Here is a 23,180-nt window from a genome sequence, read left to right as displayed (position 1 = left end):
TGTTCAGGAAACAAAAAGGTCTTGATTTACACCGTGATGCATGTAGGTATCTATTCAGAGTGCAATAAAGTAAAAACGCCATAAGCACTAGACTCATTATTATTATTATTACATGACTCTGCATACCGCAATCCTGTGTGGAAAACATACTTGGTTTAGCTTAAAAATGTACTGTGTGCATGGATAATTCAGATATTTGCTCAGGTAACATGATTTGAATTAAAGGAAACAAGCGGTGTTTAGCATTTAAGCCGTTTTAGATATTCACAGACCATATGTTCTGTACACACAATGAAATATTAAACACTAATGAATTATTCAAGACTCTGCTGTTGGGGTGTCACATGGATGTGCTGCAATTTACATAACCAAGTAATTGAGCAATTAATGATATGAATAACTGATTACTCTCTGGCGTCACAGGACTGTGATGGTATTAAACATGTTCATGAGATGTACAAAAGCCGTAAATTAAACAGATTCGACCATTCACCTGGATATAATAGTGGGATAATTACCCTCGTGAAAGTATTTTGACTCCTAAGCAAGATAAAACCAAAAAAAAGCTTTGAGGGCATTTTTACGTCCATTTTTGTGATTACTTTTAAGCAGCTGGTGTCAAGGTCTGTGATATACCCAACTGGAAGATCCAAAATTTTGAAATATACAGTTGTAATTGTTTAAATGTAAAACAAAGTCACAACTGAGAGGCATAAATTTGCAATTGGTAGATGTAAAGTCACAATTCTGAGATGTGAAATTAGAATTGAGAGTTATAATATTGCAATTGAGAGATATAACGTTGTATTTAGAAGAAGATGTTGCAGTTATAAGATATAAAGTCACAATTGGGAGATATAATGTTGCATTGGGGAAAAAGCCACAATTATGAGATATGACGTCACAATTGGGAGATATAAAGTCCTAATTATAAAACAAAAAGGAGATACGATGTACAAAAGTCACATTCAGCAGAAAAAGTTGCAATTATGAGATACAAAATCAGAACTGGGAAATATGATATCGCAACTGGGAAGGTACAATCACTGAGAAGATGATGTTGCAATGGGAAGAAAGCCACAATTGGGACAAAAAGTTGAAATTGTGAGATACAATGTTGTTTGGGGAAAAAAGGCCACAGTTATGAGATATGAAGTTACAAATGGGAAAAATAAAGTCACAATTGGGAGAAAGTGATAGTTTTCAGACATAGAGTACTAATTATAAAACAAAAAAAAAATAAGGTCGCAGAAGATATAAAAGAGATATAAAGTTGCTTTCAGAATAAAAAGTTACAATTATGAGATAAAATCAGAATTGGGAGATATAATACCGCAGTTGGGATAAAAAAAGTCACAATTGTAAGATAACATTGCATTTAATAGAATATGTTGCAATGGGAATAAGAAAATCACAATTGTGAGATATATTGTCGCATTGGGAAAAAACAAATTTATGAGATATAAAGTCACAATTTGGAGATATAAAGTCGCAATGGTGAGAAAGTGATCACTTTCACACATAAAAGTCCTAGTAATAAGACAAAAAGTCATAATTTGGAGATACAATGTTGCAGTTAGAAAAACTGAAGTTGCAATTCTCATATATAAAGTCGAAATCAGAAGAAAAAGTTGCAATTATTATGAGATAAAATTAGAACTAGAAGATATAACGTTACAACTGGGATAAAAAGTCGCAATTGTGAAATACAATGTTGCATCTGGAAAAAAGGCATCATTTGGTGATATAAAATCACAATTGGGAGAAAAAGTCACACTTGTAAGATATAATGTCGCATTGGGAAAAAAAAAAACAATTATGAGATACAAAGTCATAATTTGGAGATATAAAGTCGCAATTAGGAGAAAGTGATAATTTTCAGACAAAGTCCTAATTATAAGAGGCACAATTTGGAGATACAAGGTTGCAGTTAGAAGAACTAAAGTCACAAAAAAAAACACAAATGGGACTAAAAAGTCACAGCTGCGAGACACAATGTTGCATTGGGAAAAAAGTTGCAGTTGTGAGATATAAAGTCTCATTCAAAAGAAAAAGTTGCAATTATGAGATATAAAACCAGAATTGGGATATAATATTGCAACTGGGATAATAAGTCGCAATTGTGAGATATAACATTGCATCTAGAAGATTATGTTGCAACTGGGGGAAAAAAAAATGCAATTATGGATTAAAAAGTCACAATTATGAGATATAAAATCAGAATAGGGAGATACTGCAATTGGGATTAAAGGTTGCAGTTGAAGAAAAAGAAGATGTTGCATTTTGGGAAAAAAGTTGCAATTATGAGATATAAAGTCAAAAGTCACAATTGTGAGGCAAAATGTTGCACTGGAAAAAAGCGACAGTTATGAGATAAGGTCGCAAAAGTCGCGAATTGTGAGAAAGTGATCATTTTCAGACATAAAGTCTTAATTATAAGACAAGACGTCACAATTTGGAGATGCAATGTTGCATTTAGAGGAAGTGAAATCACAATTGTGCTGTGTAAACTTGCATTCAGAAATAAACAATGCAATTATGAGATTTAAATTGGGAAAAAAAAGGCTCAATACTTCATTTACATGAATGACACATTTTCTTGCCACTTGATTTGATATTGTGTGCGTAATGCAATGACATTCATGCATTTGTGGTTTAAGTGTCCACTTATACAGTCAAAATAAGCTTCAAGTATATGGACACTCTACAAAACAGATGCTTAAACACATTGTTCTATGGAACGTATGCATTTCAGAGAATTTCTTTATAGCGCAGCTTTATCCGTATACAATTTTTTTGTGGAACTCAAGGACACGGCGAGTTTATATAAAAGATGGCTGGATTTTCTGAATTCTCAACAGCCTCTATGTAATGAAACACAAAACAAGGGAAGAGATGGAGCAGCATGCAGTGAAGGGTGAAATAGCCAGTGAATCTGAACTCCACTAAATGACCTCTGCTGGAGGAAAAACGAACGGAAACAGCCAGATTGAGTCCAGAGTATCGTTACGCACACACTCCGCGGCCCCGGCGACGATCACGCCTCGTATAATTGGGAGAGACTTGGAGTTTGTGGCGGTGCCTGCGGTTTTAGCCAAAGCACATTAATTAGATTCGGATGTAAATAATGCATGCTGACTAAAGCTGGATTTTCACCCGGGATTAAACATTAATGTTCCCTGTTGAATTTGGTTTGCGGGCAGGATATTTGTACTGATGATGCCTTGAGAACGGACTGCTGCCAAAACCCATCGCGCTAAAACCACACCAGTTAGACATGCTTCAATCTCAGCCTAAGGCTCGCAACGCTCTAAATTTTTAGAGGCTGGATCGCATTTTGCTTTCTCCTACTACGCAGCTTTACTTGGCACAGATATGACAGACATTGATATCCATTAAAAGCCCTAGAGCAGAAGGCAGGAATACATCTCAGCGCTGCGACCTCTACGGCGACCCTCACACTTTCCTATTCCAGAGAACGAATTGTGTCGGCAACTTTCCTCTCCGTGGCTGCGCCTAAAGAACCAATTGCTGCCATATTGTTTTTCTTTCAAAACAATGAAAAAAATCAACAGTGAGCTGTTGGAGGACATAGCATGCCGAGGGCATTTATCTTTGCACCAAGCGGAGGCCACATTTGATTTGCAGCGAATGAAGGCAACACTACGAGGGTTAGAAGTACAGGCCGTTCAATGCCAAATTGTCTACTTGGGTTCAGTTGAAGAAATACCAAAAATATATCCTTCCATTAATTTCCAGTGGATAAAACCTTCGTTTTACAAAAATATGTCTAGTTACTTTAATAAAAATCAACCTTCAGAGTTGAAGAAACACCCTTAAATTGAACAATAAACGTCAGATTGACTTCTTGGTTGAAAGACTGACTTCTTGGCCAAAAATCTACAGGGAGGAAACTCTCACTTTTGTGGTTTCGCGTCCCCCGTTTTATATTAATGAAGTATAAAATAATACAAAATGTAATTAACCACTACTTCAACTTAATTAAGCACAAGCTTCACCTACTTCACAAGCTTCAATTAAGAAGAGAAGCAGAGAAGGAGAAGGAGAAGTCCACTTCCAGAACAAAAATTGACAGATAATGGGGCCTCATTTATGAAACGAATGTACGACAGAAAATTGGGCGTATGGTTGTTTCTACGCAAAACTTGGAATTATTAAAATGGACATGAGCGGTGGCTATGATCAAATCTAACGTCAGGTCTGAGCTCGTGTAGGCAAGTTTTTGAGTTAGCCTGAATTTGCGTGCAGCATAGAGAATTTCGGAGAATTGTATAATGACAGCATTTTGTTCATTTAGATTATTTTCCTGGCTGACAAACAATGTTTTGTTTTTTTTTCTTTTAGTGCGTTAGATTTATATGCCCAAATAGCAGCACAAACAACAGACCATGAGGATTCATACATTGTCGCATCACCCACCTGCTGCACTTCGGTGAACGGAGAAAAACAGAAATTATAAAAGGAGTAAAACAAATAGGGCTAGTCCACACAAAATATATTTCTCCTAAATAATTAACAGATTAACAAAAGAAAAAAACAAAACAAAAGCAAATTAACTCAACTGCAACAGGTATAGACCACTTTCGTTTTTGTGACACTCTTAAAGGGGTCATCAGATGCCCATTTTCCACAAGTTGATATGATTCTTTAGGGTCTTAATGAAATAATATAATATATATCTATAATATACTTTGGTTAAAAATTCTCAATGGTTTTGTAAAACAACACCCTTTTTACCTTTCCAAAACCAGCTCTGCAAAAAATCATCTCATTCTGGTCGTGGCTGCTTTAAATGCAAATGAGCTCTGCTCGCCCCGCCCCTCTCTTCTCTCTGTGGAGAGACGAGCCTGTTTACTTTAGCCGCATTTAGACCACGTTTAGCTGCTAAACTTTCTAACTACCAGGTTATAAGGAAAGGCGATCGCAAAGATTCATAAAAAATGCTTATACACACTTCTGCTGTAAGTGAAGCTGGATCACGAATGATTTGCGCAAACATAGACGGATATGTGTAGATCGGGAGGCGCATTCCCTTCACAAACAAACATAATCTACGGCATCTTCAGCGGCTCAGATGTCGGACGTAAATGACGACCACTACATTCATTATTACATCCAGCAACACAACACCTCAATCAGAGATATTCTTGTCTAACTTCACAATATCACATATCATACATTACAATAAAATAAAATAAAATAAAATACTAGGAGAGAAGTTTTGTGGCTTATTGGACTTCTAGTGTGCAAACTATTTTCCTACCACATTCCCATCAAGCATGGTTGTCAGCATTAAAAAGTATCATCTGCTTTTTCTGTGCAAATTTTGTTTGTAAAGGATTAAATTATAGTTCATTTCTGTCAGTTATTTTATCTATTGCTGCATTTCCTACAGATTTCTGCTCATTCGAAAAGGATACAGATGAAGCAGCGCTGTAAGATTACATTTGATTGAATCCATTATTGAGATAGCAACTGCGTGTGTAAAAAAAAGTACCTGTTTAAATCATGCTTTCATCCAAAAATATTCAGTATCTAGAAGGAGCAAACACATCCCTAGAAAACTATTCTCCTAAACCTACCACTCAGGTATATTGCTGTCATTATAATCTTCACATTCTTTCTGATCCCAGTGATGCATCTATATCAAGCTAGCTGACTGTGTTTAGCATGTGAGTTCTTGCTCAATATGCAGTTATATTACGGGCCGTTGGCATGAATTGTACTCTTGATGGAGTGGTAGTGGAGCGTTCTTGGAGCGAGTGAAAACCACGATGCTCCGGCTTTTAAAAAATCTGCTCCTCGCTCCTTTCAAAATCACATCGTTCCACTCCGCGCTGTGCTCCCACTCCACTCCCATACTCTGATCTATATTAAATGTAACTGATCATGCAGGCAACCAAAGTTGATTTGTGTGCACGGATCTGCGCTGGGTTCTACGTTAGATTGATAAACAAGGCCCAATGTACTCACCCCCTTGTCATGCAAAATGTTTATGTCTTTCTTTCTTCAGTCGTTAAGAAATTTTTGAGGAAAACATTTCAGGATTTTTCTCCATATAAAGGACTGATATTGTGCCCCAATTTTGAACTTCCAAAATGCAGTTTAAATGCAGCGTCAAACGATCCCAAATGCGGTTGTAAACAATCTCAGCCGAGGAAGAAGGGTCTTATCTAGCAAAACGATTGGTTATTTTCATTTTTAAAAAAATACTATTTAAATGCTTTTTAATCTCAAATGCTCATCTTGTCTTGCTCTCCCTGAACTCTGTTTTCTGGTTCAAGGTATGTCGAAAAACACCAATCGTATTTTCTCCCTCAACTTCATTTCAAAATCATCCTATATCACTACAGAAGTACCGACCCAGTCTTTGCAAGTGAACATGCAAAAAAGATCAAACACCCTTAACAAAAAAGGTAAAACAGTGATATAGGACGATTTTGAAGTTGAGGGAGAACGTGAGATGGGAGTTTTTCGACAAACCCTAACTGTCTTGAACCGGAAAAAAACAGAGTTCAGGCAGAGCAAGACAAGACAAGCGTTTAACATTAAAAAATATATAAATTGTATTATTTTTAAGAAAATAACCAATCGTTTTGCTAGATAAGAACCTTCTTCCTCGGCTGGGATCATTTACAACCGCATTTGGGATCGTTTTAAGTCGCATTTAAACTGCATTTTGGAAGTTCAAACTCGGGGAACCATATCAGTCCATTATACAGAGATTTGGGATCGTTTTAAGTCGCATTTAAACTGCATTTTGGAAGTTCATACTCGGGGCACCATATCAGTCCACTATACAGAGAAAAATCCTGTAATGTTTTCCTCAAAAAACATAATTTCTTTACGACTGAAGAAAGAAAGACATGAACACCTTGGATGACAAGGGAGTGAGCACATTATCCTTTCTTTTCAAGAATAATATATTTTTCAAGAATATTTCCTGATAATTTACTCACCCCAACATGTTCATGTCTTTCTGTCTACAGTCACAAAGAAATTAAGCTTTTTAAGGAAAACATTCCAGGGTTTTTCTCCATATAGCGGACTTCAATGGTGGCCAATGAGTTGAAGGTCCAAGTTGCAGTTTCAATGCATTATCGAAAGACTCTACATGATCCCAGCCAAGAAATGAGGGTCTTATCTAGTGAAACGACTGGTTGTTTTCTAAAAAAAAAAAAATTCTATACTTTTTAACCACAAATGCTCATCTTGCACCAGCCCGACCTCACACATTATAAAGTCAAATTGAAGTACCGACCCCAGTGTTTACTAGGGTTGGGTATCGTTTGAAATGTATCGATTCGGATTCTGCTTATCGATTCCGATTCTTAATGATTCAGATGTGTGCAGTGCACACAAACAGTGCGCAAGTTCTTTCCCTTCCCGCGCTTAAATCATTTGATTTTAAACTTTAAAATCACATTATAATGCCAACACAGGAATCGTTAAGTGGAACTGAAACGCACGTGTCTTATCGAATACCCACCTTTTGGAAATTTGGAACCGGTTCTAAAATGGAATCGGTTCTCGATATCTAACCCTAGTGTTTACAAAGTAAACATGCAAAGAAAGTCAAACACTCTTTGCAAATAAGAGTAAAACAATGATGTTAGAAGTTTCTAACCCTAGTTTTTCTTTGTCTGGCGTAAACAGACAAAGAACTAACCACGCGTGACCTTTCCAACGTGATTACGTAACATGTGAATTCATAGACGTGCATTGCAGAGCTAGTTGTGCTTAAAAACTATATCCATTTTAATCTTTTCAGAAAATGACCAATTGTTTCGCTAGATAAGACCCTTATTGCTTGGCTGGAATTTTGTAGACTCCTTTGAAGCTGCATTAAAACTGCTTTTTTGGACCTTCAACTCGTTGACTCCCGTTGAAGTCCACTATATGGAGAAAAATCCTGGAATATTTTCCTCAAAATCCTTAACTGCAAAAAGAAAGACATGAACATCTTGGATCACACTGGAAGTGAACTTCTCCTTTAAGTTTTGGATGAGTCTGTCATACCTTTGTCTTTTCCAGTGAAGCTATCTGTGAAGGTCTGTGAATATGGATGATCCATATGAGAATTGCTTGGACTCTTTATCTCCTGCTCCGCAGCCACTAGAACCACTTCCCTCTCTTGCTCCAAGAGCTCTTCTTCTGGATCTGACGAGGAGGGATTATATGAATGCTCCTTGATATTAGGCTCCACGATGGCGTTATCAGCACCTCCTTTGCTTGTTTTCCCTTTACTTGGCTTCATCCTGGTAGGTGGGACCATTTCTGAGGTTCCTTTGTAGATGCTGGGCTCGGTGGCTGGTATCTCAGGTTCTCCAGTCCCGGTCCAGTACCTAAATGGCTTCATGATTGTGTTCACAAAGTTGGAAATGACGCTGTTGCTGGTCTGAGCTTGCGTTGAGGAAGATGGGGTGGTTGAAGACGGGTCAGGAGATACATTGGGACCATCGGGACCATCAGAATCATCAGTTTCCTCTTTCGCCGAACCCCCTTGAAGGTTCTCCTGCTTAGTATCGTTGGGATCGTCTTCCCAGTCTACAGACCGTTCTTCAGGTCCAAGATGGATTACAACATGCTCCTCTGAGATTTCTGAAGATTCGTTGTTTATGATGGACTTGAAGTCTTCTTTCTCAAGATCGACCAGACCGGTCCAAGTTGAAGGTTCAGGAAAGGCTCCGTTTCTTTGCAGCTGCACCTCTTCTTCACTGGAAGAGTTCAAAGCAGGGTTTTCTAGGGTCTTGTGGAGTATCGCTGCCAGCTCTTCGAAATCCTTCTCTGAAAGAGGAAGATAGTCTCGTCAAAGGCGGCACAGACGGAAAAAACTACAAAGCAGATATCCATACAGAAGTCCGTAAAACCAATTTAACCTAATCCTCATTTCATACATTTCTCAGATATTCATGACACCAGGGTGAAACTCTTGATAAATTATTGGGAAATATGCTCCAAAATTATGTAGACGGGATGCAACAGAATTTTTTATGAAACTTCTTAGAGTAAAAAAGAAATCTCCAGTTCATCACTGAGGTCAAAACCTCCCAAAAGACGTTTTTAGGAATATGCCTACACCCGAAAGAGAAAGACCACTAGTTCAACCAACCTTGATAGCAGTAGGCGTCAAAGAGATCGCTAGTGTCTGGGAATCCGGTGCGGTTGGGGTTGTGGTAAACGGTTCTAACTCCAGGTTCGTCTCCACCGCAGTTACGCCGGGGCAGGTTGATGGGGTAACGTACGCTGCCGTCGGCCAGCCAGCCGGGGTCGCAGCGGTCTAGGCCACCCTGCCAAGCCAGGTAGAGCTGCCCGACCGTGGCCAGCTGAGCTCCCAGAGTGTGGCAGTGAGTGGAGGCAGATGCCAGGCTCAACTTCTCCGGCACGCTGGTGTGGAACACTTCACCTGGAGAGAGAGGAGAGATTGATAGTGCATGGTATTTCTAAGTGCTATTTTCCCATAAGAATGCTGCTGTTTGCAACATGACAACTATAAATACACCTTATCAAGCAACTACATTTTGGTTTATATTTATAACATTGTATAAAAAACCTACCCTGTAAAAAAAGTGATTGCTAAATACAGGGAAAACTTCCAATGTACTTTTTTTGTAACTTTTTGTTCATTCATTTGTACGGAGCCCCACACATGACATGCAGGGAAAAAAAATAGTAAAGCACGCACACAACATCATAATTCGTTATCTCGTTTTACTACATCATGTCCACAACTTACTAACTAATTGTGCGCACAATTCAACTAAAACATGGCAGAGTTTTACTATTGTTGTGCGCACAATTTAGTAAAAATTTAGTTTTTTACTTTTTAGTTTTTTACAATTTAGTAAAAATGTTTACATTTTTGAAAAAGTTAGTAAAACAAAAACTAATTATGTTGTGTGCACAATTTCGTAAAATGAGGAAACAAATTATTATTTAGTGCTCACAATTTACTAAGACAAGGGAACGAATTACAGTGTGTGCACAATTTAGTAAATTAGAGAATGAACAAAAGAAAAAATTATGTCTTGCGCGCAATTTAGTACATTGAGGGAACAAATTATCTCACGCGCAAAATTTCCCAAAATGAAGGAACAAATTGTTATTTAGTGCACACAATTTAGTAAAACAAATTATGTTTTAGTAAAATATTTAGTGCGCACAATTTTAGTATAATGAAGGAATGAATTATGCCATGCATACGATTTATTTAAGGTAACAAATGTAATATTTAGTTCGCATAATTTAGTAAAATGAGGGAGCAAATTATTATTCAGTGTGCACAATTTAGTAAAATGAAGGAACAAAATATTATATCGTGCACACAATTACATTTTTTTTCCTGCATGTCATTTATGGGGCTCCTTATATTTGTATTTCTAGAAAATTGTTCTGGTGCTATTTTTGAGCAATGAAGGGCTTTTAAGGGAAGATGATGTTTGATTATTTTTGTGCTAGAAAATAAAATTAAATTAAATTAAAATATTTTTTTCAAAATTATTTTTGTAAAGCCTTTAGTATATCTTTATATTGCGTACTTTGTAAATGCGTGGTTATATTTGTATTTGTATATCATCAGGGTTTCTGCAGGTTTTATGAGGGTAAATTTAAGACTTTTTAAAGACCTTTTTAAGACCAACTAAAGAAAATGTAAAAAAAAAAAAAAAAATTATAGTATAGTTGGAGAAAGTATAGTTTTCCCTCTTTTCCTCACTTTCCTTCGGTAAAAGCACTGTGCACATTTTACTTTCACTTTCAAATTCAATTCAGTGTCAAGCAATTGTCTGTTTTTAGTTCGCTTGAGTTTTCCTTCTTTTCTTCGGTTTTAAGTAGTTTATAAAAGTGTTGTGCGCATTTTACTTTCACTTTTAAATTAGTACACAATGCATTGAGCAGCCACGTTTAGTTTTAATTGTATAATCTGTTCTCTAACTAAACTAAATGATTTTTATTATCAAAAAAATCACCATCCATCACCATCTACCGCATTTTCTTTAATGAATATTGAGCGACCCAAGCCATGTAGCACAGAAATTACACTTTCGCTTTACTTTAAAATGAAACACATAAGAAAACAATCCCTCACGAAAATTTATGCCATGAGATATGAATTTAAGACTTGCTGCTCTAATTCATGGAAAATCATGGATTCCAAATTCATGGAATTCATGGAGAAGTGATTTAAGACTTTTTAAGACTTTTTTAAGACCCGCGGAAACCCTGATCATGTTCCATATGTTCCATACTTGAACCAATTGTATGTTTGTCATGCTGATAAAATAAAATAAATAAAATGCACACTATTTTATACTTAAATGTAAACTTATGATGAAACAAAAAACTAATTTCTCACATTTAAATTTTTTTTTTGAAAAGCCTTGAATATATTATACATTATATATTACATTATGTTCATGTGCTTTGTACATCATTTATATTCTATACTTGTACCACTTGTATACATGAAACTGTGCTTTTTTATCTTACATAAAATAAAATAAAATAAAAAAATACTAGATATTTATCATGTTAAAAATAAAATAAAATATCCCAATATTTAATTTTAAAATATACTAAACAAAATACTGACCGTTTTTCATATTGAATTAAAATCCAACAAAATAAAAATATCCCATCAAATTAAATGGCAAAAATCACTTTGTTTTTCTATAACAGAACAATTTCTGTTCTAAGTAATATACAAGGACTAAACTAAATAATTATTTTCTCCCAAGGATGGAAAGATGGATAAGAAAATAGATAGATAAATAAATAAATAAACACACCAATGTATAAAATATTTATAGGCCAAACATGCTATCAAAAAAAAAAGTTCTGTAAAAAACACATAAATTAATAAATGACACCAATATGACAGGCATTAAACTTTTAAGACATTCTAAAATACTAATTCACAGCATGAGGCAGGACTCTCACTCCTGCATGAAACACACGGACGTGCACTTAAAAAAAAAAGAGCATGTTATAACTGTACCCGTTTTGGCATAGACCATAGGGCTGAGCTGAAAGCATGGTGACCTACTTAGTTGTTCTGGGAGTTGGGACACGAGCAGGTACATGCATCTCGGCCGTCTGAGGCTCACGAGGACATTTAAAGACACAGTTTTTGCATGACTGAGCTGTAACCGAGCGCATCTGCGGTACCTTGTAGGCTGTCGGCAAAGCAGTACACGTCGAACATCTCGTCGGGTTCTCGGCTGCCGTAGTTCCTCACGCCAGGTGAGTCCTCCTTGTCGCCAAAGCAGCCGGGCCGAGGCGACTGGATGGGATACCTGGGGAAGGAGCCAAAACAAACCAGCAGTCATTTCCAAGAAGCGAAGGAAGTGAGTAAGATAAACTGTGCAATTACTCGAAAGCGCATCGATTTGGATGGGGCAGGGGTCCCGGCTAAAGTCTGATTAAGAGATTATACATGGCACTCCAGGGTTTCGGAAGACGGGGGTTTTCGCGCGGCCCAAATGTTGAAGTCTGTTATATAAAACCATTAAAGCAGCCCACATATATTCCATCCCAGTCCAGAGAGCTGTGATGTCTCCATACGCTTGCGCTAATTGCGCGTTTGCGTCTTCGCTGATGTGTAGCCAAGCTTCTCTGGAGATGGCCCAATTAGAGCGGGAAAAACCCGCTCGCGCTTTTATCCGGTGAGGGCCGGGCCTCGCGGCTCAATTACGAGCTGACAATATGCAGTAGATATGAAGGTTGAAATCAATAGCCGCCTGACATTCAGCCACGGAAAAGCGATTGGAGGCGGCAGGCCTGAAGAAACGGGGCTGTAATGCGGTCGATACATAATAGATATTACGATTAATTAGAACGGCTGATTATTAAATTGCTTTGAGTCCTGGATTCCTTCTGAAGAAAGTCGAGGTATTCCGTTTCATGCAACGGGGAGCAATTTATCAGCACGGCGGCTCAAATTTTCGTTCTGATCTACAAAGTGATAGCTTTATGAGTAACATTAAAAGGAAGATTAGGAGATTCAGTGGGGAACAGAATTATGTAAACATGTTCAAAGATTTCTTTGCTCCCCAAATATGCTTGTTTCTGAATCGGGGCCACAAATTTGAAGGACTCAAGAGTAAAGCAAAAATTCTCTTTTTAAATCAACATGTACTATGTGTACTATTTTTGTTAGAAACCTGTTTATGTTACAGACCTGTACAAAACTTTTGTAATTTGTCATTTTTTATCTTACTTATTTTTCTTACTGTTAAACAGAAATAAAATTACTGGAAGTCTGTCGTTTTGAAAATAAAATAAAATAAAATAAAATAATGTCTGTTTGGCATGTTGGTAATAAAATAAAATGAAATAAAATTCTGATGACATTTGTCATTTTTAATAAAATATTCTAAATATACCAGAATTATTATTTTAAATAAATTAAAATATTAGAATATTCAATAAAATATTATGCATATAGCAAATAAAATGCTAGACATGTTGAATACTATTTATGTTGCAGACAAGTAACTTTTGTAACTCATCATTTTTTTCTTATTGTTGTTTGTCATGTTGAAAATAAAAATAAACAAATAAAATAATAAAAAGACAAATAATATTGAACATTTGTCATGTTAAAAATAAAATAAAAATATTTTAAAGATACTAAAGTTACTGGTTTGTCATACTGAAATGAAATAAAATATTAGAATATTCAAATATATATATAAATATTATATATAAACATAAATAAAATGCTGGATGTTTAATATGTTGAAAATTACATAAATTAAATAAAATATTAGAATATTTTATAAAATATATAAAGCAAATAAAATACTAGATGTGTCATGTTAAAAATAAAAAACTATTAGAATATTCTATAAAATATTACACATATAGCAAATAAAATACTAGACATTTATGCTGAATAAAATAAAGTAATAAAATAAAATTTTAAATTTAAAGAAAAGAACAAACATATTGGAACATTCAATAAAGTATAAATATACTAAATAAAATTATGTTTGTTTGGCATGTTAAAAATAAAATAAAATAAAATAAAATAAAATAAAATAAAATAAAATAAAATAAAATAAAATAAAATAAAATAAAATAAAATAAAATAAAATAAAATAAAATAAAATAAAGCCTAAATATACTAAATAAAATTATGGTTAGTCATTTTGAAATAAAATAAAAATATATAGTATTAAAACATTATTTTAATTATTTTTCAATTATTTTTCAATACAGATTTAGAGATACACAAAAATAAAATGCTGGTTATTTGACGTGTAAATATAATAAATAAAATTTTGGTTGTCTGGCATGTTGAAAATAAAATAAAATAAAATAAATAAAATAAAACTAAATAAAATAAAATAAAATAAAATAAAATAAAATAAAATAAAATAAAATAAAATAAAATAAAATAAAATAAAATAAAATAAAATAAAATAATACATTATTGGAATATTCAATAAAGTATAAATACACTAAACACAATTATGGTTATTTGGTATGTTAAAAAATAAAATAAAATATACTAAATAAAATTATGGTTTGTCAGATCGAAATAAAATAAAATATTAAATTATTCAATACAATTTTTATAGACACACTGGATGTTTTACATGTTAAAAAAGAAATAAATAAAATACAATATTAGAATATTCTATAAAATATTATACATAATAAATCAAATAAAATACTAGACATTTGTCATTTTGAAAAAAAAGTATTAGAATATTATATAAAATATACATAAAGCAAATAAATAATTTATCATGTTGAAAATAAATTACAGAAAATTGTATAAAATATTTAAAAAATTGTTGTTTAATAAATGTATATAAATGTAATAAAATGTTTAAAAAATATAAATTAAATTAAAATGTTCCACAAAATATTGTAAATATACTAAATATACCAGAACAGAATTACATAAGTCAAAAATGTCTTAAATGCCAAATATATACATACACATTTCCAAATCTAGTTCACAAAAAATGGACTGTTTGCTCATTCTGACCTCACAGTCTGATCCGACAGCCAACCAGCATCACAGTTGTCATATCCGTCATCAAAAGTGGCCTGCAGCTGGGCTGGCGTGGCAATACTGGCAGAGTTCTCCAAACAAACTCTTCTGGCGTCGGAGAAGGACAGCGCGTAGCGGTCATGAGGCGCACGGTAGTGAAAAACCACTCCTGTTTGGGGAACAAAAAACAGAGTGCATGATGGGAACCATGCATAAACTACATCCCAAATGAACAGCAGTAATAGGTGTGTAACAACGCAAATGCTTTATTTCCTAAACTTCCTAAGATTCCTCGATCCTTTGAGAAAGACAACAGACGGAATCACAGTACAAAAGAAGTGAAATCCCAGCACCAGTTCTTTGACCGGTTAGAGGACGAACTTCCAGTACCGCCGTACAAAGAAATGAGATTCCTGGGATTGCTTTTGAACTGTCCGGCTGCTATTCCCAGATCCCATCGCTTTGGAGTCCCTTTCGTCCTCTACTCCACACTCCACGTCCGTAACCTCCGCTGTCGGCTGCCATCCCACGAGATCGTACGAACATGAAAGGGACAAAAGGAAAATCCTCAAAGCTAGGTGGGCCAATTTCTGGCGAAACACTTCAGACGACGTCTTAAGGGGGAAGATTTCAGTCTCTCGAGCAATACGGCCCGTCTCTTACCCAACTGCGGCAGCTACGCGTGACGCCCCACTTCAAAGGGGCACGAGAGGAAGACGTCTCTTTCGTTTTTTTCCGTCCTTCCTCTTTTTCGCTTCCCATTGGAGTTCAGGACAGACTCAGGGCTTATAAAAATATTCACTGTCTGTGACAAACATCTGGGGATGAGATATGTGGGACTCTCGTCCACTGAGGGATGCTGCATCTTATTAAAAAAGGGGGTCAGAGTTTCCATATCTCATTTCACGAAGACGTAATCTAAGGAAGATCAGATTTATGACCGGTTAGCTAACTGTTTTGTTGAATGTCCATAATATTTCACCAAGTCTGAAATAGTAGACACACCTTTTAAAGAACATATCACGAAAGTCTGACTTTTTTTTCCATGTTTAAGTGCTATACAATCATGGCCAAAAATATCTGCACCTTTGCAATTCTGTCAAAAAATGCAACCCTTCTCTCAGAAAATTGTTGCAGTTGCAAATGTTTTGGTACTCACATGTTTATTTTTTTGCTTGCAACACACACACAAAAAAAAAAAAAAAAAAAAAAAAAGAGAGAAGAAAAGTCAAATCTGATACAATTTCACACAGAACCCAAAAAATGCACTGTATAAAATTATTGGCACCCTTAACTTAATATTTGGTAGCACCCCTTTGGAAAAAATAACTGAAATCGCTTTCTCTTTTGGACCACTCTTCTTTTGCAAACTGCTCCAGGTCATTGAGATTTGAAGGATGCCTTCTCCCAACTGCTGTTTTGAGATCTCTTTGCTGTTCTATGAGATTCCGATCTGGAATCATTGCTAGCCATTTCAGAACTCTCCAGCGCTTTGTTTGTAACATTTCTGAGTGCTTTTTGGGTGTTTCAGGTAATTGTCCTGCTGGAAGACCCATGACCTCTGGTGGAGACGCAGCTTTCTGACACTGACCACTATGCTGCGTCCCAAAATTCTTTGGTAATCATCAGATTTCATGATACTGTTCACACAGTCAAGGCATCCATTGCCCGAAGCAGCAAAGCAACCTAAAAACATCTTTGAACCTCCACCATGTTTGACTGTAGGGACTGTGTTCTTTTCTTTGAAGGCCTCTTTTTTTTTCAGTAAACAGTGCCATGATGTCCTTTACCAAAAAGCACTGCTTTTGTCTCATTTGTCCACACTACGTTCTTCCAGAAGGACTGTGGTTTTGTCACATAAGTTTTGGCAAACTCCAATCTTGCTTTTTTATGTCTTTGTGTCAGCAGTGGTGTCCTCCTGGGTCTCCTACCATAGTGTCCCTTTTCATTCAGATGGGAACGAACAGTGTGAGCTGACGCTGTTGTATCCTGTGTCTGCAGATCAGCTTGAATTTGTTTGGAAGTTAAAGAAAAATGCTGAAATGTTTTCCTCAAAAAAACATAATTTCTTTACGACTGAAGAAAGAAAGACATGAACATCTTGGATGACAAGGGGGTGAGTACATTATCTGTAAATCTTTGTTTTGGAAGTGGACTGCTGTAATCGGGATTCTATATCCACCATTTGAACAATCCTTTGTTGTAATTTTTCATTAATTTTGCTCTTCCGTCCACGTCCAGGGAGGTCAGCTACAGTGCCACGGGCTGTAAACCTCTTGATGATATTGCACACAGTGGACACAGGAACATTAAGATCACTGGAGATGGACTTGTAGCCTTGAGATTGTCTGTGTTTTTCCACAATTTTTTCTCTCAAATCCACAAACAACTCTTTATGCTTCTTTCTTTTCCCCATGCTCAGTGTGACACAACACAAAGGTTGTCAACTTTTCTGCATTTTAACTGGTTGCAAGTGTGATTACTGTATCGCCCACACCTGTTACTTGCCACAGGTGTGTCTAAATACAAATTACAGGAGCATCACATGCTTGAAAAGCAATTATATTTGACGAGGTGGCAATAATTTTGTCCAGTCCATTTTTGAGTTCTGTGTGAAATTTTAGCAAGTTTGACTTTTCTTCTCTGTTTTTTTTTGTTGTTGCAGTGGAAACAAAAACAATAAGCCTGTTAATACCAAAACATTTGCAATTGGAACAATTTTCTGAGAGAAGTGTTGCATTTTCTGACAGAATTGCAAGGGTGCCAATATTTTTGGCCACGACTGTAATTGGGTGTGTGGTGCATCTACCAACTCAGAAAACATGAAAACGGACAACTTTGTTTTGGAAAGAGAATCTTACTGCCCTTTAATTTGTTATTTTCGCAAGTGACAATGGTGTACCAGTTGTAACGTCATGGCAAAAGTTCGAGCAAAGCATGCTAACTGTTCTGTCTTTGGTTGTACTGATGAGCACAGAGCACTATTTAGAGTCCCCGCCTTAGAGGAGACAAGAGAGCAGTGGATTTATTTACTGTATATTACGCTGCTGCCATACAGATCTAATGAAAACTTGATGATGAAACTGATTTATTTCCCAGCTATTTACCTTCACAGACATAACTGACTTTTTTGTAACTCATGTGTGTTTTTAACATAATCTTGTGTGTATTTGACAGTTCAAGCGCAATATGACATGAAAGAGAATTTGGTTTAGTACTCAAATGTTGTGTGACGGCCGCTTTCTGTGCATGTGCTTCGGGTGTTTGCGCTCAAATAATCTGTATATCAGAAATTTAAAACTGATATGGCTGTAAAACGCATGATTTTAGTGCGATAGACATGATCATCAAAACCAAACAGATGTTTTTTGGCAGAGTATCTGAGGTACAAGCTGTAAAGGCACAGCCTTATTCTCTGAGGGGTGAATAAAGGCATTCTGTAGTGAATCTATGTGTTTTTTATAAGAAAAATATCCATATTTAAAACATAATAATCAATTTTCTCTAGCTTGCGCTAACAGTTGTAAACGGCAGCAACCCTGGGCAAATTGAGTATGCAGTCAGTGCGCATGCAGAAGAGGTGATGAACGCAGACACGCAGTGAAGAAATCAAAACAAAGTTCACAAATTAGATGTACAAAATGAGGATTTTCATGGAAAAATGTCAGAGGCTTTCCTTTCCTTTTCCTTTGCTAAAGTCAGGAAACTTTGCTTCCTTTGCTCTTGTAAATAAACTTTGGTTTTCACGAGACTCACAGGTGTATGTGCAACGCCGACGTCCTACGTCATCCGCCTGGAGCTGCTTCCATGTGCAAATGTTAGATTAAAGTTATTATTAAAGTGATATTTTAGGTCAATGCTTTGACGCTAATAAATGTAAATGATAGATTTGTTTCTTACAAACATAGATTTTCACTTCACAAGATGTTAATTGATGGACTAGAGTTGTGTGGATTACTTGTGGATTATTGTGATGTCTTTATCAGCTGTTTGGACTCTCATTCTGATGGCACCCATTCACTGCAGAGGATCCATTGGTGAGCAAGTGATGCAATGCTAAATTTTTCCAAACCTGTTCTGATGAAGAAACAAACTCATCTACATCTTGGATGTCCTGAGGTTGAATTTTCAGCAATTTTTCATTTTTGGGTGAGCTATTCCTTTAAAAATAAGATTCCAAAAAGAGGCTTTTGCAGTGATTTCCCAAATCCAATTTTGTGCATCTGATTTGAATAACTGACATAACTGACTGTCCACACATTGTATTGTAACTGTTCATATCTGATTTGTGCGGCCATAATTGCCCTTTTGTTTTACGGAATGTGTGTTGGTTTCTATGCCAGTGCTGTTGCGTTTTACTTAGCAACAGACTGTGGTCAAATGTGGTCGAACTGCATGTTATTTTGCATCTTAAATACTCCTGTGAATTGTCTTGACTCTTATTTCCCTTCATTATCCGGTACTTTGTGTTCAACAGTATGTTGCTGTAACACAATAAGGTGTGAAAGCGTCTAAGGTTGGTGAATGCTTTAATTGGCAATGTTATTGTTATTTTCATAAAAGCTTGTAACAGTAATGGGAATTTTTCATGATACTGGCTGCCAGCGTGTTTCAATGCTTTAACTGCCGAGCTCAAACTAATTAACCATTCAGACGCACAGAGGAGGAGGAGGTTTCAGTACATGAGCATCCGCATGTATGGTATTAATAATGCACTGGGATCTCATAATGGATTTTTTAAGAGTCACTCTCTCCTCAGAGAAGTATTCCTCGTTAAATTTTGCAATCAGAAATTATGAGTTCATCATAATGGTCATAAATTTGCTCGCCTTCACTGCTGAATGCTGTTTAGGTTACGTTCACTGAAATCATGTTTATGTTTAACTTCCTATTTGATTCTATACCTCTATAAACATTTACATTTTTTCTATGACATATATTTTGTTATTCCTTGTTATGATTATGGGATTTTAAATTGAAAAGGTAGACTAATTACTTTTTTATTTTATTTTTTTTTATTCCTTATTATGATTGAGATTTTTTTGTATTTATTTAGTATAATAATACTAAATAAATACAAAAATAAAAATCTCATAATAACATATAATATTATATATAATAGTATTATTATATATATTATATATACTGTATATTATATATAATATATTATTATACATATAATATAATATAATATAATATAATAGAATAATAATAGAATATTTAATAAGTTGTCATTTAAATTATTCTTTTTAAAATGTATTTATTTTTTATTTAATTAAACTTTATATAATTTTTATTATGACTATTAATGGTTTTATTATTACACTACACATTCTGTTCTAATTCCTTACTATACAAGGAATATATATATATATATATATATATATATATATATATTCTTTTTTTATTATTACATTAGTGTTTTATTATTGTTTTTAAGTCCATTGCATTTTATTGCATTTTTCATTTTTTAAATACATTTATTTTTTATTCATTTTAAAATTTATTTTAACAAAATTTGTGTTGCCTAAATTTACACATCCTGTTTTGATTTCTTCATATACTAGAATTTTTTATAATTTATTATATATAAAGTTATTTATTTAGAATTATATTTTTGTTTTTTTTATTTAAAAATGAAAATATTTAATTTGTGAAGTTTTACATAATTTAAATTATGACTACTATTGTTTGTATTATTCCGTGACCTAAATTTACACATTCTGTTTTGATTCCTTGCTATACTAAAATTGTATTGTTTTTTTAAAAATGTTATTAATTTAAATATTGTATTTTTGTGGTGTTTTAAATTATTTTTAATGAGTACATTAGTGTTTTATTGTCTTTTAAATATATTTATTTTCTATTTTTTAATTTTAGTTATTACTTTATCATTTACAAATATTTTATTTGTTTTTATTTTATTTACACTTTATATCATTTTATTGTGACTACTACTGTTTTTATTACATTGCCTAAATTTACACATTCTGTTTTCTAATATATTAGAAATGTGCACTTGTTTATATTATTTTATATTATTTTATTACACATTATATATTACAGTAGAATATTACACATATCTTATATTTAACATAATCTACTTTTGCAATTAAAAGAATAACATAAAATTAACTGCTGTGTCAGTACTGCAGCACATTTAGCACCTGGTTAAACCAGTTCGCTCAGCAAATAAGACAAGGTTTTCGCTTTGAATGTTGTGTTGCATGTTAAAATGCCACAACTGTTTGATAAATTCACCCTGTGTACTTTTCCGCTCCACAGCCTCCCGCAAACACAAGCACTGCAGAGCATGTTGCCAGCGAATGAAGTCTAACTAACTTCATCAAGGTTTTGGCAGAAATCTGAGCGTGCAAAAAATGTAGCAGCTGTTTGGTCCATGCCTCCGTGGTCTGATCTGATGGAAAACGCCACCAGATGTGCACGAAAACCAATCCTCAGTGCTGAGCACCGTAATTACAGCCCGTTTCTCAGATTAAATAATATATCAAATCACTCAGCGAGAGAGTTTCTGCAAAAAACACTGAAAAGTTCATTGCAATTTGCGTAAAACATAAACATTAAAGCAATAGTTCACCCAAAAATGGAAATCATATAATTTACTCGAGTTATTCCACACCTGTATGAGTGTCTTTTTTTATATGCTGAACACACTAACTCCATCAGCTCTTCATTTTCAATTGTGTTCAACACTCATACAGGTGTAGAAAAACTTGAAAAAATGATAGGATTTCCATTTTGGGTAAACTATCACTTTAAGACGAAAGAAGTCAGCAGTATGATGAATCTGATTACTATAATCACAGCTGCGTGTATTAGCATTCAGCGGTGTGCTACATTACCCGTGACCTGAAGGGGCACCGTGTCTTGTTCGTCGTTAATTCCGACCACAACCTCACAGCGGTACATCCCCGAGTCGCTAGATCGCAGTCCTGTCAGCACCAAGCTGGCGTTGTAGCGGTTCTCCGGGTATCCCGGCAAGGTGACGCGGCCCTGGAAGGCTTTCTTCACCTTGATTATATTGTCTTTAGCCACCAGAATCGACTGCTGCTTCTGTAGGCCATCCGGGCCACGCTGACCCCACAGTTTGGTCCACTTGATGCGGGGAGGTTCGTGCGAAGGACTCGGGCGCAGGGTGAAAACACACGGCAGGAGGGCCGTACCTGACAGAGGCTCCTGAACCCTCTGATGAGTCACCTTACGCATGTTCACCACAGTGTCACAGCTCACTGTGCCTGAAAACAGAGGAAAACATGACAAAACTGATCAGATTTAAGACTAATCAGAGCATATTGATGAATAGCGTCTCATATATGTCTAAACAGGCACGATTATTTCAAGGTTCCTTCCCTGATACCACACATATGTCTGCAAGATGTCTGTTAAAGATCACTTGATTTGAAAAGCTGTGTACAAACATCTGACAGACATCTGTACAATGTCAGTTTTACATACATTCTAAATCATAAACATCTTATAGACATCTAATAGACGTCTATTTGACATCTGATAGGAAACGTCCCAGAGAGCACATGTACGTCTGCAAGATGTCTGTTAAAGATCACTTGATCTGGAAAGCATCTGTTGTGTATGAACTTCTGACAGATGTCTGTAAGATGTCAGTTTTACATACATTCTAAATCACAAACATCTTAAAGACATCTAATAGATGTCTATTTGACATGTGAAGGGAAACGTCCCAGATAGCACATGTATGTCTGCAAGATGTCTGTTAAAGATCACTTGATCTGGAAAGCATCTGCTGTGTACAAACATCTGATAGACGCCTGTAAGATGTCAGTTTCACATACATTCTAAATCATAAACATCTTATAGACATTTAATAGACGTCTATATGACATCTGATAGGAAACGTCCCAGATAGCACATGTATGTCTGCAAGAAGTCTGTTAAAGATCACTTGATCTGGAAAGCATCTGCTGTGTACAAACATCTGACAGATGTCTGTAAGATGTCAGTTTTACAAACATTCTACATCATAAACATTTTAAAGACATCTAATAGACATCTATTTGACATCTGATAGGAAATGTCCTATAGACGTATTGCAGATGAGCAAACACCCTAAAAAATACGTCTTCCAGATGTAAATGCAGACGTCAAATAGACGTCT

General features: G+C 35.2%; 1 protein-coding gene across 3 annotated transcripts in view; it reads right to left on the bottom strand.

Annotated features, from left to right (window-relative positions):
* ncanb (neurocan b) overlaps positions 1–23,180 on the bottom strand; it is a 212,692-nt gene that overhangs the window by 104,379 nt on the left and 85,133 nt on the right. For all 3 annotated transcript variants that reach the window (XM_051095274.1, XM_051095275.1, XM_051095276.1), the window contains exons 3-7: positions 21,889–22,281; positions 15,020–15,194; positions 12,187–12,314; positions 9,134–9,427; positions 8,041–8,808 (exon numbers count right to left, since the gene is read on the bottom strand). In XM_051095274.1, coding sequence (XP_050951231.1) covers positions 8,041–8,808; positions 9,134–9,427; positions 12,187–12,314; positions 15,020–15,194; positions 21,889–22,281 — 1,758 coding nt within the window. The remainder of the gene's footprint in view (positions 1–8,040; positions 8,809–9,133; positions 9,428–12,186; positions 12,315–15,019; positions 15,195–21,888; positions 22,282–23,180) is intronic.

Source organism: Labeo rohita, chromosome 22 (assembly GCF_022985175.1).
Source record: "Labeo rohita strain BAU-BD-2019 chromosome 22, IGBB_LRoh.1.0, whole genome shotgun sequence".
In the NCBI taxonomy this organism is placed as follows: domain Eukaryota; kingdom Metazoa; phylum Chordata; class Actinopteri; order Cypriniformes; family Cyprinidae; genus Labeo; species Labeo rohita.
The sequence above is the reverse complement of the archived record's forward strand: the minus strand, read 5'-3'. Positions and strand labels throughout refer to the sequence as shown.